This window comes from Pongo pygmaeus, chromosome 19 (genome assembly GCF_028885625.2).
Source record: "Pongo pygmaeus isolate AG05252 chromosome 19, NHGRI_mPonPyg2-v2.0_pri, whole genome shotgun sequence".
Classification (NCBI taxonomy): domain Eukaryota; kingdom Metazoa; phylum Chordata; class Mammalia; order Primates; family Hominidae; genus Pongo; species Pongo pygmaeus.
This window is the reverse complement of record NC_072392.2, coordinates 70803457-70823746: the sequence shown is the minus strand read 5'-3', so window position 1 is coordinate 70823746 and position 20290 is coordinate 70803457. Positions and strand designations below refer to the sequence as shown.

At 44.5% G+C, this 20290-nt stretch overlaps 1 protein-coding gene across 2 annotated transcripts in view; it reads right to left on the bottom strand.

Annotated features, from left to right (window-relative positions):
* Positions 1 to 4107: 4107 nt before the first annotated feature.
* The window catches only part of CBX1 (chromobox 1), a 33256-nt gene continuing 17073 nt past the window's right edge, over positions 4108 to 20290 (bottom strand). For both annotated transcript variants that reach the window (XM_054456018.2, XM_054456019.2), the window contains exons 2-5: positions 10885 to 11061; positions 10022 to 10199; positions 9029 to 9123; positions 4108 to 5624 (exon numbers count right to left, since the gene is read on the bottom strand). In XM_054456018.2, coding sequence (XP_054311993.1) covers positions 5480 to 5624; positions 9029 to 9123; positions 10022 to 10199; positions 10885 to 11024 — 558 coding nt within the window. In that variant the 5' untranslated portion in view covers positions 11025 to 11061 and the 3' untranslated portion in view covers positions 4108 to 5479. The remainder of the gene's footprint in view (positions 5625 to 9028; positions 9124 to 10021; positions 10200 to 10884; positions 11062 to 20290) is intronic.

Sequence of the window (20290 nt, the reverse complement as noted above, 5' to 3'; positions counted from 1 at the left end):
TATTTTTAGTAGAGATGGGGTTTTGCCATGTTGTCCAGTCTGGTCTTGAACTCCTGAGTTCAAGCGATCTGTCCACCTCAGCCTCCAAAGTGCTGGGATTACAGGTGTGAGCCACTGCGCCCAGTCTTAAAGCTGCTGCTTTTCCAGCCTAACTTAAACTGCAGAATGGAGATAGGTTGCACAGTATTTTTTACTTAATTCTAGATGCTCTTCAACTAAGGAAACAAAAAATCTAGTTCACTTGGGGAGAGGTGGAGAATAAACCAAGGAGTTGGCATTCTGCCTTTTGTGTCAAACACAAGTGTAACTGGGGTAATACAGTTGACTTGAACTTTCCAATTCTCAGTTAGGGGCTGAAGCAGTAATTGAAATGGGCTAGTGTCCCAAAGCCAGGCCTCAAAGTTGCCCAGCCTGACCCTAACTATGCAAATAGCAAAAAGGGCAGGCTTGGTCAAAGTCAACTAGGATTTAAAAATCCATTTGGGGTAAACAGTGGCTTTGGTACTATCACAAACCACTATACAAACCAACAAGGTCACAAGGCAGACCCAGTTGTGCCACTGGTATATTTTAAAACAGGTTATTTAATACAACCAAAAACTATAGAAGCTGAATTGTCAGCACCTAGTCTAAACTTGATATTTAGCCTTCCCTCACTTTTGCCACTTCATTAGCCTAAGGAAAAAAAAAAACAAAAAGCCTTTAAAAGGCACTGCTCTGCTTGCCCCCACAAAGCAGGGCCAACTGTGCTTTTCATCCCAGCAGGATGGTTTTATTTCACATTTCATTTGCTTTCAACATTCAGCAGTTTATTCAACAGGAAACTTACAAGGCCAAGGTCAGTTAAGTCATCCGTAGGAGAGACAAGTAACTTTAAACTTCACACACTAGATAGGAAAGCAGTAACTTTTGGGGAAAAAACCTCAGTGCTGGACATCGTCAAAACAAGGTGATGTGCAGATCCACAGACTGACAAGTTGTCTTGGGATCTTAAGTTCTCCTCTATCAAACTCCTGTAATCCCACACCAAAACACTAGGATGCCTCTCCCTGATCATTGTTTCCTACTGCTGAAAGCCAAGACTCCTTTATTAAGTTGAACGCTAATACTGAGCCTGGACTTAGTTCAGTTCTATCAGCTTTAAATTATAAATGAGAACATATCTTCATCAGAAGACCCAACTTGCACATTAATCTGAGCTATCATTTTCCCTTTTACTATGAGAAATAATTGCTTTTATAATGCAGATTCCCAATGCCACAGTCCATAAAGATGTGCCAAGCACACAGACAAACCCCAAACGGTGAAAGTTTAAGATCAAATTGAGCCAAGTCTATGGCCACCACAGAATTGAGAGTTCTGGAATATAAGGTCATATCTGAAAACAGGTATTTAAAAATTTAATTAGGCGAGGTGCAGTGGCTTACACCTGTAATTCTAACACTTTGGAAGGCAGAAGACAGGAGGACTGTTTGATCCCAGGAGTTCGAGACCAGCCTGGGCAACACAGTGAGACCCCATCTCTACTAAAAGTTAAAAAAAAAAAAAAGAAAAAAAGAATTAGCTGGGCATTATGGCACACACCTGTAGTCCCAGCTCAGGAGGCTGAGGTGGGAGGATCCCTTTAGCCCAGGAGGATGAGGCTGCCGTGAGCCATGGTAGCACCACTGCACTCTAGACTAGGTGACAGAGACCATTTCTCTCCTCAAAAAAATAAATAAAAATTTAATTACTAAAAATTACTTAAAATTGGTCGTCAAAATTTTCAAACGATATTAAATGCAGGAACAATTATTCCTCAGCACTGTCAGAGTGCTTCTGTGGTCATTATTCCATCCATTTACAATACTAAATAGAAACTTAAGGCAATGGAGGAGCAAGATTTTTGTTTAATGGCTCTTACCAGTACAGGACACCTCAGGTAATAATGATGTCACAATATTAACAAGCTCCCCTTTTCTGTTAGTAACTAAGATAATTTATTGCCTCTTTAATTCCTGGGCAGGTCTATGATGGTGCAATTTCATGGAAACCACCCAACAAACATGTTTTTCCACTGCCTGAAGAAATATTCTTTGGCTGAGAGTGGTGGTTCACGCCTATAATCCCAGCACTTTGGGAAGCCAAGGCAGGTGGATCACTTGAGGTTAGGGGTTCAAGACCAGCCTGACCAACATGGGGAAACCTCATCTCTACCAAAAATACAAAAATTAGCCAGGTGTGGTGGGGCATGCCTGTAGTCCCAGCTACTCGGGAGGCTGAAGCAGGAGAATCGCTTGAACCCAGGAGGCGGAGGTTGCAGTGAGCTGAGATTGTGCCACTGAACTCCAGCCTGGGTGACAGCAAGACTCTGTCTCGAAAGAAAAAACAAAAAACAAAGAAATATTCTCTGAATACTTTCTCAAGCTGACTTAAGATTTGTTGTGCCTACTTATATTTGTAACAGTTTGAATTTGTGGCCTCAACAATCAAAAAAGTTGATCCTTAAACCATTGATCTAGTAATATGCTAATTGGCTGTTGAAAATAACAAAATTGTGACTACCTAGCTTCAACTCAGTTTTCACTGCATGCCTATCAGTATTACTGTTTTCTCTGGGGGAGAATGATACAGTTTTTACAACAGCTCAGGAATGCCACAAATGACAAGTCAGTCAGTTCCAAAGGTTAAGACCAAAGCTGACTAGTAGTCCATTTGGGATACAAACCAAGGCTGTAGTTTCATTTCAGTGCATCTGATGGTGCAGAACAGAACTAGAACACCTCCACTTAAACTCCCTTAATTAGCTACCGATGGCTGTGCTACTGCCAACCACCATCAGGGCACACACTCAGACCTCTGTGCGGGAAGGCCTGTCTGTGACCCAGACCTTCAGTAAGGCTCCCCAGCTCCATTTATGTCTCCCGAGAACTTTCCTGAGGAGGCTTTCTGAAAAAATTATCTACACATCAGTTTATTTTAAACAAATGCTCTGCAAGAGTGAGTAGTACTCAACTGTTACACTGATTTGTTCTCAGTGGAAATCCTATTTCTGTTACAAAAATGACAAGTTGGCCGGATGTGGTGGCTCATTCCTGTAATACCAGCACTTTGGAAGGCCGAGGTGGGCGGATCATGAGGTCAGGAGATCGAGACCATCCTGGCCAACATGGTGAAACCCTGTCTCCACTAAAATATAAAAAATTAGCTGGGTGAGGTGGCGCGCGCCTGTAGTCCCAGCTACTCAGGAGGATGAGGCAGCGGAATCGCTTGAACCCAGGAGGCGGAGGTTGCAGTGAGCTGAGATTGCACCACTGCACTCCAGCCTGGCGACAGAGCAAGACTCTAAAAAAAAAAAAAAAAAAGACAAGTCCAAGGCAAGGCATGGTGGCTCACGCCTGTAATCCCAGCACTTTGGGAGGCCGAGGCAGGTGGATCACCTGAGGTTAGGAGTTCAAGACCAGCCTGGCCAACATGGCAAAACCCCATCTCTACTAAAAAAATTTAAAAAGTAGCCAGGTGTGGTGGCACGTGCCTGTAGTCCCAGCTACTCTGGAGGCTGAGGCAGGAGAATCGCTTGAACCCGGGAGGCAGAGGTTGTAGTGAGCCGAGATCACACCACTGTAGTCCAGCCTGGGTGACAGCAAGACTCCGTCTCAATAAAATAAAAATAAAATAAAATAAATCATAGGCAGAAAATGACTTTTTAAATCAGTGCTCAAACACAGGGCCAAATTCCTGGAAAATTTTGGAGAAGTAGATTTTAGCCAAGGTCATATAATCTATTACATACCATAGGCAGGATCTAAACCTAACTTAAAAACTCACGTTTCCAAATATACCATAGTTTGGAAGTGCTATCAGGTCAGAGTGCTCAATAAACTTTTGGCAGTACTGAAGACAGCATGATGCGACCATCTTTATAATCTCTGCAGCAACTGATAAATGCTCAGTAAGTATTTACTAAATTAACATGGTACGACCACTTAAAGATACAGGCCAGGCACTAGATTTTCAAGCCTACAATGTTAAAGAAATAAAACCATTCAAGTGAGAAAGCCATTTCCAACAGGCTGAACCTATAAGGCAAGAAGGGTTCCTGGTAAGACTTAAGACAGAAATCAGGGATTATAAATCTATAGTTTTATTAAGACAAAAACTGACAGTGTAGTATGAAGTTTACATTTAAACAAAGTTTACACAGAAATCTAACACATGCCTAAAAGAATTTTACAATGTAGCTCTAGATGCAAGTCTAGACAATATCAAGAACTGATGGATCTCATGACTCAAGACAGAGCATTTTGGGTATGTTACTTCTTAGGATTTCTTAAAAAATTGTTGTGTGTGTGTGTTTTAAAGTGAACCACTGCCCAATATTAAAGTTTAATCTTCTCCTGAGACCAAGGCTTTTGAAATCACTAAACTCTTGGATCAATTCAGTGAAACTTGTGCTGTCAGTGACTGAACCCTGCCAACAATGGTTTCAGTGTTCAAATCTCAAAAAAGAGAACAGCTCCAAGAGTTTTCCCCACTAAGAGCATGGGCCCTTGTCTTTCCCTACTGTCTTATCTCCTCTACCACCCTCTTCCTCTTCCCTAACACCTCAGCCAGTGGCTTGGATGAACAAGCTGATATTTATAACTTCGTTACTGGAAAAGAAAGGGTCTTCTAATTTCAGGAATTAGCACCTCTAAGGCAGAATGATCTGCTTGTACTGTATACTCTCCAATAAAAGACCTTCCCTCCTCGTCAATTTCCATCTCCAAAATGGCAACTTTGGTAACTTATGAACAGGCTTAGTCCTTTGTGGGAATAGCAATAAGTTTAGGCAGGGAACACCTTGGCTTATAGGTTTCAGACATTCACAGCTTTTAAACAGTCTCTCACAGTCCTTATTTATGGTGCCAATGACATTTTTTTAAAGGTAAAATATTCTGGACATAGAAGCAAATCATTAGTTGTCTGTTTTTTTCCATTGCTTCACCATTTCCCCTATCAGGCCCCAAATGTTAATCAAAATGATGCTACCCATCTCCCTTTCTCCCCTCCCCATCCCTCCCTCCCCCAAATAATACACCAGTAATAGCCAAAAACTACACACATGCTACACTGTAAAAATGCAGAGTTAACACTATTGGGAAGAAGGCTGTGGGTTGTGGAGATGCTCTTTGAAGATCTACAGTATTTTTTTGCTCTCCCACACACCCAATTCTGCAAGTTTTGTCCTTCATAGAAGGCCCTTTGCTTTTCGCAGCAAAGTGCAGAAAAGGTTGCCTTGAAACACTTATCCCCTTTCCCCTCCACTGGGATGGGTGTGCAAACTATACAGCTTGAAACGGCTTTAAAGCACTTGGGCTGCTGCAGGGCACAGAAACTATACTGGCTCTTCAAAGGACATCTTCTCAAGCCACCTCTATGGTGTCAAGACAAGTAGAACTCCTTCCCTTCCCACTTGAAACCCACAGTCAGATGTGACAGGGGCTGGTACTCAGGAGCGTTAATTCTTGTCATCTTTTTTGTCATCATCCTCCGAGGGGTAGGAATGCCACGTCAGCCTTTCCTCATAGAAGGATATGACAACCTGTGGGCACTTGACATTGGCTTCCTTGGCAGGGACCAGGTCAGCCTCATCAGAGTTTTTCCTGCAGAATAAAGCAAAGAGAGACTTTGAGACCAGGTGCTGGTGGTCTATCCTAAGTTGGATAACCCAGGGGATAGTGCTTTAAAAATAGTAATTTTAGAAAAATAGGCTAGGGAACAATGAAAACGTGGCCCAAGCAGCATTTACTGGCAATTGTATGTCAAGTGACATCCTCAGAGTTAACTTACCTGTTGAAAATTCCCTCTGGGGATTCGTGTATGTCAAAAGCCAGGTCAATGGGCTTAACCAATCACATCTGAACATCTGGGCAAGGCCCCAAAAAGCATGACTCTCTAGATTCTCTGAGGGAAGAGAGGATACCTAGATTCTCTGAGGGAAGAGAAGCTACCACACTCCTCCAAAAGCCATATCCCAGATGATAAGAACCCATGGAGAAATCTTGGCTTTGTAATAGGATTTTTTTTTTTTTTTGAGACGGAATCTCACTCTGTTGCCCAGGTTGGAGTGCAGTGGCATGATCTCGGCTCACCACAACCTCCACCTCCTGGGTTCAAGCGATTTTCCTGCCTCAGCCTCCCCTAATAGCTGGGATTATTATAGGTGTGCGCCACCACACCCAGCTAATTTTTGTATTTTTAGTAGAGATGGGGTTTTGCCATCTCTACTAAAGATGTTGGCCAGGCTCATCTTGAACTCCTGACCTCAGGTGATCCACCTGCCTCAGCCTCCCAAAGTGTTGGGATTACGGGCATGAGCCACCGCGCCCGGCCCGTAATAGGATTAAATACCACATCTGGCATTGGCCAGAGCAAATGAAGATGGACACTTTTTGCATAATCGTAATTACACTGACACTTCCAAATGCTATCCTCGCATAACTTCCAGGTGCTTTGAAATGATGTTTCAACATTGGGAGGCAGAAAATGAGGGAGCTGTATTTTTCTGAATTTTAAAATGTTTTCAAGTGGCCGGCCGCGGTGGCTCACACCTGTAATCCCAGCACTTTGGGAAGCCGAGGCAGGTGGATCACGAGGTCAGATCGTGGCTAACATGGTGAAACCCTGTCTCTACTAAAAATACAAAAATTAGCCTGGTGTGGTGGCAGGCACCTGTAGTCCCAGCTACTCGGGAGGCTGAGGCAGGAGAATGGCGTGAACCCGGGAGGCAGAGCTTGCAGTGAGCCAAGATCATGTCACTGCACTCCAGTCTGGGCGACAGAGTGAGACTCTGTCTCAAAAAAAAAAATTTTCTTTTCAAAATTTGAAAATCATGCACATTATAAGGGAATTAGGAGTAAACTCTTAGGCCGGGAGCAGTAGCTCACGCCTATAATCCCAGCACTTTGGGAGGCCAAGGTGGGCAGGCCCAGGAGTTCAAGACCAGCCTGGTCAACATGGCAAAACCGTGTTGCTACTAAAAATACAAAAATTAGCCGGGTGACAGAGCGAGACTCTGTCTCATTAAAAAAAAAAAACATTCTTATCTTCAGGTTATTAGGAATGTCCTAGACAGAAGCAGTAGCATAAAACAAGCAGGAGACACCTGATGAGATCTCTGACAAAACACCACCCCAAATCTCCAGCACCTTAATAACAGGAAATCAGAGCCACATCGTCCCATAGAGCAGAAGAGTAAGCTGATAACGTATGTTTTTGAACAATGGACCCAAGAGAATGGGAGGGACATGGGTATCTGAAGCATGCTGCCATTTGCTGACAGCTGAACAACACCTTCTGAGTTAAATTTAGTCATTTCACTCCCTAGAAATATTTACTACTTTTAGAAATATACAAAAATCACTATTCTCCAGTAAAATAACTTTTTAAAATGTACTTGGTCTTATAATCAAATCCAGTTTTAACCTGTAGACAGCAGTGAGTCGGCCAGGTGCAGTGGCTCATGCCTGTAATCCTAGCACCTTGGGAGGCCGAGGTGGGTGGATCACCTAAGGTCAGGAGTTTGAGACCAGCCTGGCTAACATGGTGAAACCCCATCTCTACTAAAAATACAAAAATCAGCTGGGCGTGGTAGCGCATGCCTGTAATCCCAGCTACTTGAGAGGCTGAGGCAGAAGAATTGTTGAACCCAGGGGGGCGGAGGTTGCAGTGAGCTGAGATCGTGCCACTGCACTCCAGCCTAGGCGAAAGAGTGAGACTCTGTCTCAAAAAAAAAAAAAAAAAAAAAAAAAAGACAGTAGTGCCTCAACCAAAGGAGTACAGTCTTAAGCAATATGGAGATACTACTGTAACTCACACTGGTCACAAGCAGAAAAAGTATATTCTAGCTAGACTGAGTAACTCATGGTATAACTTCTCCCACCCCATAAGCAGCACCTTAAAAATGAACTTTTCTCTTATAGGTTAACAATAAATCAGCTAAAAGAGGGGCAGCTCCAGTAACCGCCTAGGGAATAGATAGAAGAGAATAGGTTAGTTAGTTGTGACTCTGGCTTTCAGTGGTGCTAAAGTTAGGCCCCTCTAACCATACTGTAAAAGAGCATAATTAGTACAGACACGAGTTTCAGAGTAAGTTCTGGACTGATGAAAGGACTAAGCTCCATAGACATTGTGTGTGTGTGTGTGTGTGTGTGTGTGTGTGTGTGTGTGTGTGTGTGTGCTCCATAGACATTGTGTGTGTGTGTGTGTGTGTGTGTGTGTGTGTGTGTGTGTGTGTGTATTTTAAAGGACAAAGTTTCTAGAATGCTGCCTTCATTGGCAATGGCTTAGAATTATTCCCTCCTAATTTTAAATACAATCATTGAGATCCACTTTGGGGGGAGAATGAGCAAGAAATAGGAAGAATGGCCTTCTTTTGACAGAGCAGGAAAATTATAGAGATTGTTGGGATAACTATCTTCATTAGGCTGTTTCATGGAGTATTACTATCACCGGTATTTAATACTTATAATGGAAAAAAGCAGGCTTGCTCTATGCTTGATAGCAGTTAAGGAGCCTTGCTGACCCCTGCTGGCTGATCCTGTAATTGTAGAATCTGCACACATTGAAAGGGATCCAACAATTAAGGACAAAAGGAAGAACTACAGATTCTTTCCTAACCCTGAGAATTTAGCAGAATTTCTGATTCTGGGGCCAGCCTCATCTTTATTAAGGAGGTGGTAGAAGGAGAGGGTGGTCCAATCACATTTCATTTTTTCCCCTTTTATTTACAGAAGTGAAATGTAATTCCTTCCCATACTCTTTCCACTCTAGATTGTCTCCCACCTCCTAAAAATATGGGCAAAGACCCAAGATTCCTAAGAGCTCCTACCTGTAATTCATGAGTCCAGGGTGGCAGTCAGGCCGAGGGTCACTATCGAAGGACTATGCCATCTTAACAATTTCACACTTGGGTGACTGGAATTTCGAAGGTCCAGCTCTTTTCCTCTGGCATGAAACCAATGGGAGAAGAAAAAAAACAACCACACAGAGCCACTGGCCGACTCACCATTTCATCAGGAACATAAGCTCTCCACTGGAGTCTGTAGCTCCAATAATCCGCTCCGGCTCCAAACCTCGAGCAAAACCTCGTGGCTTTTCTGACTGTAAAAACAAGATGGGTAAAACAATTTTATCTATATGGGACTATTATCCAGAATGGAACCATTCCTGTGTCTCTGATTAATGTAATCACAAACTCTTTTTTTTTTTTTTTTGAGACGGAATCTCACTCTGTCGCCCAGGCTGGAGTGCAGTGGTGCGATCTCGGCTCACTGCAGCCTCTGCCTCCCAGGTTCAAGTGATTCTCCTGCCTCAGCCTCCCAAGTAGCTGGGACCACAGGCACATGCCACCACGTCTAGCTAATTTTTTGTATATTTAGTAGAGACCCAATTTCACCGTGTTAGTCAGGATGGTCTTGATCTCCTGACCTTGAGATCCGCCCGCCTCGGCCTCCCAAGGGGCTGAGATTACAGGTGTGAGCCACCGTGCCCGGCCCAATCACAAACTCTTTTGCCAATATTTCACCAATACCTTGGCTCAAAGTAAGAGAGCTGTTAGAATCCTTTGGAGTTATTATTCATCAATGTCTGAAGCGCATGAGATTTTCCCTATGTGAAAAGGGACATACAGCCCAAGCAAAATCAATGTTTACAACTATCTCTTCACTCTCAAAAAACAACTTAAGATACTGATTAAGTCAAAATAGCCACCTCACACCTTTAATGATTAAACATTGAAAACTATTTTTTACAAGAATGAATTCACTTGCCCTTATATCTGTCCCCAGCAAGTTTTCCATTTACTGCTCCTGTACCATGGATAAAAGGTAAGCGATCATGTGGCTTCATGACAGTACACTCTCACTTTGTAGGCATTAGCTTACCTAAGATTTCAGGACTAAGAAGAGATAGCTGCTAATATCCGGGAAGAAGCAGAACAAAACTACTTTGACAGTAGTTTGAATTGTGGGCTAGTAAAAATTCTTACTTCTATTCTTACCTCTTCTTTCTTCTTCTTTGGTTTGCTCTCCTCTCCCTTATCTTCAGAATCAGAATCAGCTTTGCGCTTGCCTCCCTCTGATTTATCTGTCTCATGTGCTGTTTTCTGTGACTGCAGAAACTCAGCAATGAGGTCAGGGCAGTCCAGGTTCTCTTCTGGCTCCCATGTGTTGTCCTCACTGAAACCAGAGGGCACAGCAAGTCACACTTTCACTCAAATAAGTATATTCATACTAAGGATAATCGTAAGAGGACGACCTCAGATGTCCATGGAAAAGCTGATATTTCTTGGGGAATGGGGAAGCTTTTTAGTATAAATAGAAAGCTAAGAAACTGGCTTCTTTCAAAGGCAAATGACTTTTACTTGTCAATTTAAATTGGTCTATAGCCACACACAAAACTCTTTCTCAGCAATCACTATGGGCTGGGTACAGTGGCTCATGCCTGTAGTCCCAACACTTTGGGAGGCCCAGGTGGGAGGATTGCTTGAGGCCAGGAGTTAAGAGACAAACCTGGGCAACTAAGCGAGACATGGTGGTGCATGCCTGTGGTACCAGCTACTTAGAAGGCTGAGGTGGGAGGATACCTTGAGCCTGGGAGGTTGAGGCTGCAGCGAGCTATGACTGCACCACTGTACTCTAGCCTGGGTGACAGAGCGAGACCTCGTCTCGAAAGAAATAATTTTTTAAAAGAAGTCATTCTGCTTTGTATTATAAGCAGTAGGCCATATTCCTAATTAAACAATAAGCCATGAAGGTGGAGACTGAGTCACACTGTATCCATCATAGCACTGGAGGTCTCATACATCTCTAGACTCCTGATAAACACTTGGTGGCTACATTTACCTGTGTCAGTGAAACTTACTCTGAGAACCCCTTCCACTTTAGGAGGTACTCCACTTTGCCCTTTACCACTCGACGGTCGAGAACTTTTTCCACCACATATTCCTCTTCCTCCTCTTCTAGCACCTCCTCCACTTTCTTCTTGTTTTGTTTTTTCCCCATAGTGCCCGCCAGCTTTCTGGTATAAAGGGTGACGCTGCTAAAATGATAAATGAAATAAAAAGGGCATTAGGGAGCACTCTTACTGGTTAGATAATATCTGGATGGTTAAGAAAACCAGGGACATGACAGGTGATAATACTGTATGCTGCTTACAGTAAGTGTTAGGCCTATTCTCACACTCGATACACAATAGTTTTCTGGTATGTCCAGCCAGAAAACTCATAAAACAGCCCCAATTAATCTTACAGCAAACTTTTTTTTTTTTTTTTTTGAGAGACGGAGTCTTGCTCTGCTGCCCAGGCTGGAGTGCAGTGGCGCAATCTCGGCTTACTGCAACCTCCGCCTCCTGGGTTCAAGCGATTCTCCTGCCTCAGCTTCCCAACAGCTGGGACTACAGGCGTGTGCCACCAAGCCCAGCTAATTTTTGTATTTTTTTTTTTTTTTTTTTAGTAGAGACGGGGTTTCACTATGTGTTGGCCAGGTTGGTCTCAAACTCCTGACCTCAGGTGATCCACCTGCCTCGGCCTCCCAAAGTGCTGGAATTACAGGCGTGAGCCACCATGCCTGGCCTTCACAGCAAACTTCTTTATTCTTGTGTATCCATTTAAAACTTTTATACCCATTCTTTGTAATTTTAAAAGGCTCCCAATACTCCTTTTACCATAAAGCATGGTAGCTAGGGCCAGGCGTGCAGGCTCACATCTGCAATCCCAGCATTTTGGAAGGCCCAAGTGGAAGAATTCCTGGAGCCCAGGAGTGTGTGACCAGCCTAGGCAACATAGCAAGACTCCATCTCCACAAAAAAAAAAGCGTTGTAAAAGAGCATGGTAGCTAAAATATTGCATTAAATTGAAAGAAGGCCGGGCGCAGTGGCTCACACCTATATATAATTCTAGCACTTTGGGAGGCCGAGGTGGGCAGATCACCTGAGGTCAGGGGTTCAAGACCATCCTGGCCAACATGGCGAGACCCTGTCCCTACTAAAAGTACAAAAATTAGCCAGTCATGAGCCAAGATCGCACGACTGTACTCCAGCCTGGGCAACAGAGTGAGACACTGTCTCAAAAAAAAAAAAAAAAAAAAAAAGAAAAAGAAAAAGAAAGAAAAGCAGTCCTCTTAAAAATGTGCACATATCAATAAAACTTACATATTACTCCCTGACTCATACTTTCTCCTATTCCAAGTTTTCCTTTTCATCAAAGTACTGGACTTGAATTTTTTTTTTTTTTTTGAGACGGAGTCTTGCTCTGTCCCCCAGGCTGGAGTGCAGTGGTGCAATCTCAGCTCACTGCAAGCTCCGCCTCCTGGGTTCACATCATTTTCCTGCCTCAGCCTCCTGAGTAGCTGGGACTACTGGCACCCGCCACCACACCCAGCTAATTTTTTGTATTTTTAGTAGAGACGGGGTTTCACCATGTTAGCCAGGATGGTCTTGATCTCCTGACCTCGTGATCCGCTCGCCTCGGCCTCCCAAAGTGCTGGGATTACAGGCGTGAGTCACCGCGCCCGGCCCTGGACTTGAATTTTTAACTGTGGAAAGCAGCTTGTCCTATTAAACATCTAATTTAATTTTTTCCTTTCATATATGCATATATAATATAATCCATTCTTCTGCATGATTAATACACCGTTTTGAAAAGTTCGCTTTCTGTTTTTTGTTTAGTTTTTTTTTTTTTTTTTGAGACAGAGTCTTGCTTTGTCGCCCACACTGGAGTGCAGCTCACTGCAAGCTCCGCCTCATGGGTTCACGCCATTCTCCTGCCTCAGCCTCCCGAGTAGCTGGGACTACAGGCGCCCGCCACCACGCCTAATTTTTTTGAATTTTTTAGTAGAGACGGGGTTTCACCATGTTAGCCAGGATGGTCTTGATCTCCTGACCTTGTGATCTGCCCACCTCAGCCTCCCAAAGTGCTGGGATTACAGGGCTGAGCCACCATGCCCGGTCTGTTTTTGTCTTTTTGAGACGGAGTCTCAACTCTGTCGCCTGGGCTGGAGTGCAGTGGTGCGATCTCAACTTACTGCAACCTCTGCCTCCCGGGTTCAAGCGATTCTCCTGCCTCCACCTCCCGAGTAGTTGGTTTTACAGGTGCCCACCATTACGCCTGGCTAATTTCTGTATTTTTAGTAGAGACGGGGTTTAACCATGTTGGCCAGGCTGGTCTTGAACTCCTGACCTCGTGATTCGCCTTCCTTGGCCTTCCAAAGTGCTGGGATTATAGGCGTGAGCCACCGCGCTTGGCCCTTTTTTCTTTTTGGAGACGGAGTCTCACTCCAGCCCAGGATGGAGTGCAGTGGCACAATCTTGGCTCACTGCAACCTCTGCCTCCCGGGTTCAAGTGATTCTCCTGTCTCAGCCTCCTGAGTAGCTGGGACTACAGGTGTGAGCCACCATGCCTGGCTAATTTTTGTATTTTTAGTAGAGACAGGGTTTCACCACGTTGGTCAGGCTGCCAGGCTGGTCTCAAACTCCTGACTTCGTGATTTGCCTGCATTGGCCTCCCAAAGTGCTGGGATTACAGACGTGAGCCACCAAGCCCAGCTCCAGCCCTGGCCCCGTCCCTCCCCCTCTTTGAGACGGAGTCTCACTCCAGCCAGGCTGGAGTGCAGTGGCACAGTCTTGGCTCACTGCAACCTCCGCCACCTGGGTTCAAGTGATTCTTTTGCCTCAGCCTCCTGAGTAGCTGGGACTACAGGCGTGTGCCACCATGCCCAGCTAGTTTTTGTATTTTTAGTAGAGACAGGGTTTTGCCATGTTGGCCAGGCTGGTCTCGAACTCCTGACCTCAAGTGATCCACTCGCCATGGCCTCCCAAAGTGCTGGGATTACAGGCATGAGCCACTGTGCCCAGCCATGTTCTCTTGTTCTTTATGCAGTCTTTTCTGAATTGAACTTACGATTCACAAATTTCTTGTTAACTTACTGTATTTGGTTTATTTTACAACTTTTTTTCTTTTTTGAGACAGTGTCTCATTCTATCACCTAGGTTGGAATGCAGTGAAGTAATTATGGCTCACTGCAGCTTTGACCTCCTGGGCTCAAGTGATCCTGCTGCCTCAGTCTCCTGAGTAGCTGGAACCACAGGTGTGCACCACCATGCCTGGCTACTTTTTAAAATTTTTAGTAGAGACAAGTTCTCAATATGTTGCCCAGGCTTGTTTCAAACTCCTAGGCTCAAGTGATCCTCCCACCTCAGCCTCCCAAAGTACTGGGATTACAGACATGAGCCATCACACCTGGCCTCCAATTTATTTCTAAAAACTAAGGAAGAGTCATAAAAATGCCGGAATGACCATGAAATTCTCTAAACTGGAACCCTGTAAAAATTTGGAAAACAAGTGTGGGGAAAACAGAACTGTAGTTATCAAAGATAATAGAATCTGAGTTTACTCCTTTGTAAAATACATCATCAAGCTAGGTAACATCTAAGGGTTTTTCCAGTGTTGAAATTTTAGTCCCTTATAAATCTATTTTATTTAGTCCTTCATCCAAATTTGACTTTTTTGGGGGAGGGGGACACAGTCTCCCTCTGTCACCCAGGCTGCAGTGCAATGGTGCTATCTTGGCTCACCTACGCCTCTAGGATTCAAGTGATTCTCATGCCTCAGCCTCCTGAGTAGCTGGGACTACAGGCGCCCGCCACCAGGCGCAGTTGATTTTTGTATATTTAGTAGAGATGGGGTTTCAGCATGTTGGCCAGGCTAGTCTTGAACTCCTGACCTCAAGTGAGCTGCCTGTTTTGGTTTCCCAAAACACTGGAATTAACAGGCATGAGCTACCGTGCCCGGACCCAACTCTGACTTCTGACAGACTTAAAGCCTTATGATTACCAATTTTTGTCAGTAGATGGCGCTGTATCAATGAAACAAAATTGATCAGCAAAACTGGCCAAATAATTACTTGGATGGCAGGTAATCCAAGACAAGGAAGAAAGAGTTACTTCTCTGCTTGAGTTTAAAATAATACCAATTTGAGGTTAAACTGGTTATTCCTAGCATCCTTAGGAAAGGAAGCTTACTTAGTGTAAGCATTAAGTTTTCTAAACACTGTAAAACTGGCACATATAGACAGAATGCACTTAGAAAGAGTCCATCTACAAGGCCGGGTGCGGTGGTTCACACCTGTAATCCCAGCACTTTGGGAGACCGAGGCAGGCAGATCACAAGGTCAGGAGTTCGAGACCAGCCTGGCCAATATGGTGAAACCCCATCTCTACTAAAAGTATAAAAATTAGCTGGGTATGGTGGCGCTTGCCTGTAGTGCCAGCTACTCGGGAGGCTGAGGCAGGAGAACTGCTTGAACCCGGGAGGCGGAGGTTGCAGTGAGCTGAGATCGCGCCACTGCACTCCAGCCTGGTGACAGAGCGAGACTCCGTCTCAAAAAAAAAAAAAAAAAATTATATATATATATTTGTCTTAGAAAAATAAATAGCATTTCTTTTTGAAAAGTTTAATCTATTTATTTGTTTATTTAAAAACCAGGTTATGAGACTGCCTAATTTTTGTATTTTCGGTAGAGGAGGGTTTTTGCCATGTTGCCAATGCTGGTCTCGAACCCCTGGGCTCAAGCGATCCACCTGCCTCGACCTCCCAAAGTGCTGGGATTACTGGCGTGAGATCTGGCCAAAAAATAAAACAGCACTGACTATTATCCACCTGATCCTTCTGCTACGAGCCGAAAGGGTCAGCATAGCTTCTAACTGATCTCTACCTACTGCAAGCTTATCCTCCCTTTATCATTAATTAGCATGGCCTCAGAGAGGAAGAGTCATAGAATGGCATAATTGTTAGGTAAAGAAAGCCCCCAAATGGGGAAATCTAAAGTAAAACATTCTCATGACTTCGATCTTTACTCACTTTTATTTTTTGAGACAGAGTTTTGCTCTTGTCGCCCAGGCTGGAGTGCAATGGAGCGCTCTCAGCTCACTGCAACCTTCACCTCCTGGGTTCAAGCGATTCTCCTGCCTCAGCCTCTCAAAGAGCTGGGATTACAGGCACTCACCACCATGCCCAGCTTATTTTTTTAATACTCTTAGTAGAGACAAGATTTCACCATGTTGGCCAGGCTGGTCTCGAACTCCTGACCTCAGGTGATCTGCCTGCTTCGGCCTCCCAAAGTGCTGGGATTACAGGCCTGAGCCACTGAGCCTGGCCCTTTACTTACTTTTTAAGTACTGTCTTAAGAGCAACTCAAATAAGAATATAGAAAACAGATCCCCACTTCTTCCTGAGCTTTCTTTACTGGCTCATCCCAGAGCTTCTACATCCAGAGAGACTGTATTACTGGAGATTCCCAGCCAGCCTTCCCAACGTGTTTTTTTGTTTACAATTAGTTCTCTAGGGTTTCAAGAAAGCTATTTGTCAAAATCAGTAGAGAGGTCAGGGCTCGGCAGCACACACCTGTAATTCCAGCACTTTGGGAGGCCTAGGCAGAAGGATTGCTTGAGCCCAGGAGTTTGAGACCAGCCTGGGCAACGTAGTGAGACCCCATCTCTACAAAAAATAATCGGCTGGGTGTGCTGGGAGGATCGCTTAAGCACAGGAGGTTGAGGCTGCTGTGAGCTGTGACTGTGCCACTGCACTCCAGCCTGGGTGACGAAGCAAGACTGTCTTTAAAAAAATGATAAAGAGGCTGGGCGTGGTGGCTCACACCTCTAATCCCAGCACTTTGGGAGGCCGAGGTGGGCAGATCACGAGGTCAGGAGATCGAGCCCATCCTGGCTAACATGGTGAAACCCCATCTCTACTAAAAATACAAAAAATTAGCCGGGTGTGATGGCAGTCACCTGTAATCCCAGCTACTCGGGAGGCTGAGGCAGGAGAATGGCGTGAACCCGGGAAACGGAGCTTGCAGTGAGCTGAGATCACGCCACTGCACTCCAGCCTGGGGGACAGAGCGAGACTCCATCTCAAAAAAAGAAAAAAAAAGGAAAAATGATTTATTATTTATTTTTTTGAGATGGAGTCTCGCTCTGTCCCCCAGGATGGAGTGCAGTGACGCAATCTCAGTTCACTGCAACCTCCACCTCCCAGGTTCAAATGATCCTCTTCCTTAGCCTCCCAAGTAGCTGGGACTACAGATGCACACCACCACTCCTGGCTAATTTTTTTTGTATTTTTAGTAAAGATGTGGTTTTACCATGTTGGCCAGGCTGGTCTCAAACGCTTGACCTCAAGTAATCTGCCCACCTCAGCCTCCCAAAGTGCTGGGATTACAGGCGTGAGCCACTGTGCCAGGTAATTTCATTTTGTTTTAATGACACAATTGTCTTTTTTTTTTTTTTGAGACGGACTTTCGCTCTTGTCACCCAGGCTGGAGTGCAACAACGTGATCTCAGCTCACTACCACCTCTGCCTCCCGGGTTCAAGCAATTCTCCTGCCTCAGCCTCCCAAGTAGCTGGGATTACAGGCATGTACCACCATGCCCAGCTAATTTTGTATTTTTAGTAGAGACAGAGTTTCTCCATGTTGGTCAGGCTGGTCTTGAACTCCCAACCTCAGGTGTTCTGCCCGCCTCAGCCTCCCAAAGTGCTGGCATTACAGGCATGAGCCACCGCACCTGGCCTAATTTTTATTTATTTATTTATTTATTTTTTAAAGACAGGGTTTCACTATGTCACCCAGGCTGTTCTTGAACTCCTGGACTCAAGTGATCCTCCCGCCTCAGCCTCCCAAAGTGCTGGGATTACATGTGTAAGCCATCATACCTGGTCAATTACCACTTTCTAAATTCCACCTGCACCCCTATTGTCAGAGGTACCTAGTGGCCTTTCCAGAATCCTGTGACACAAACTGGTTTGTTGTACCTTCTTGGCTCTTCCTAAATCCAGTCCTACTTAATTTTTAGCTTTTTCTGGTCAGTAACTAGTTTTCCGGCTGTTTTCTGACATCTCTACTTGTCTTTTTCCTATTTTTCTTGTCTCTTTAAAAATCTTCTTATTGGCCAGGTAGCGTGGTGGCTCAATGCCTGTAATCCCAGTAATTTGGGAGGCTGAGGTGAGTGGATCACTTGAGGTCAGGAGTTTGAGACCAGCCTGACCAACATGGTGATAACCCTGTCTCTGCTAAAAATCCAAATAATTAGCTGGGTGTGGTGGTGGGCGCCTGTAATCCCAGCTACTTGGAAGGCTGAGGCAGGAGAATCGTTGGAACCTGGGAGGCAGAGGTTACAGTGAGCCGAGATTGCGCCATTACACTCCAGCCTGGGCGACAAAAGCGAAACTCCATCTGCCCAAAAAAAAAAAAATCCTTTGACCATTACTTGTGTGAGATTTTCAAAAGGAGTAGAACCATGTGGTTCAAACAGCCATGTTTATCTGCGAAGTTTCACTGAAGTATCTAATAATAGTGAGTGCTTATTACATGCCAGATACTATTACAAACACTTTACTCATTTATTTAAAAAATTTTGTTTAGACACAGGGTGTCGCTCTGTTGCCCAGTATGGTGGCCTGATCATAACTCACTGCAGCCTCGATCTCCTGGGCTCAAGCCATCCTCCCGAGTAGCTGGGACTACAGGCTTGTACCACCAAACCTGGCTAATTTTTTCGATTTTTTCTTGTGGAGACAAGGTGTTCAGGCTTCTCTCTTTTTTTTTTTTTTTGAGACAGAGTCTTGCTCTGTCGCTCAGGCTGGAGTGCAGTGGTGCGATCTCAGCTCACTGCAACCTCCGCCTCCCGAGTTCAAGCGATTCTCCTGCCTCAGCCTCCTGAGTAGCTGGGATTACAGGCGCGTGCCACCACACCCAGCTAATTTTTATATTTTTAGTAGAGACAGGTCACCATGTTGGTCAGGCTGGTCTCGAACTCCTGACCTCGTGATCCACCCGCCTCAGCCTCCCAAAGTGCTGGAATAACAGGCGTGAGCCACTGTGCCGGGCCCCAGGCTTCTATTAAACTCCTGGCCTCACACAATTCTCTCACTTTGGCCTCCCCAAGTGTTGGGATTACAGGCATGAACCACGGCGCCCTGCCTACTCATTTATTATTTACAATACTCCCGGCCGGGCATGGTGGCTCACGCCTGTAATCCCAGCACTTTGGGAGGCCGAGGCGGGTGGATCATGAGGTCAGGAGATTGAGACCATCCTGGCTAACATGGTGAAACCCTGTCTCTACTAAATGTACAAAAAATTAGCCGGGCGTGATGGCGGGCGCCTGTAGTCCCAGCTACTTGGGAGGCTGAGGCAGGAGAATGGTGTGAACCCAGGAGACGGAGCTTGCAGTGAGCTGAGATTGCGCCACTGCACTCCAGCCTGGGTGACAGAGCCAGATACGTCTCAAAAAAAAAAAAAAAAAAAAAATACTCCCAAGAGTTACTAGTTGAAGCTAGTAACTGAGTTGACTGGACTACAAATGCGGGATTATGGTTTTACAGTATGTACTCAAACCTCAGTTTGAGATCCTCAGTTGTCCTACTTAGCCAACTCGTATGGTTTATATCACAATATTGTAAACAAAGAAATCTAGCATTGCCATAATTTTTACCTAAACATTTGCTGAGTCTGCTACATTTGAAGATTCCTAGAAAAATACTTTACATTTGCATTATACTTTACAGTTTACAAAGTGCTACCACATTATCTCATTTAATCTTCAAAACCATCCTGTGAGATAAGCCATTCAGATGTTATCTCTACCTCACAAATAGACCAAATTTAGATGAAATAGATCACCTAAGGTCACACAATTAAACAAAGCATTGCACTTCAGTAAGGCCATCTAGCAAGGCTAGGCTAAATGCCCTGTTGAACACATAAAACTAGCAACAAACCTACAGGGTAACATCCCTCCAGCCTGTATAAGGAAAGGACACAGGGGTCTCTTAAGATGACTCCTCCCTACAATTTGTCATTGGTAAATAAGAAAGTGACCAGTAATGATTTTTCTCAGAAAAGACCTTGAAAGGTATGGCTCTGTTAAAAAAAAAAAAAACAATGATTTTTAATTGGTTTCTGTAATATGAAGGTATTCATTGTCATGTCAAGCATGAGAATTGCTTGAACTCAGGCGGCAGACATTGGCAGTGAGCCAAAATCGCGCCACTGCACTCCAGCCTGGGTGACACAGCAAGACTCTGTCTCAATAAAAAACAAAACAAAACAAAACAAACCCAAAACTTGTTTACAGTGTCCCAAGGAATCCAGGAACAGTGTAAATCTGAATCAAGAGTAATTATAATTAATTCATAGCTCAATTTTAAGGAAAGAGTACTGTTGTGATTTTCCTCACCCACCCTCCACTCCTGCACTGAGGAGCTAGAAAATGT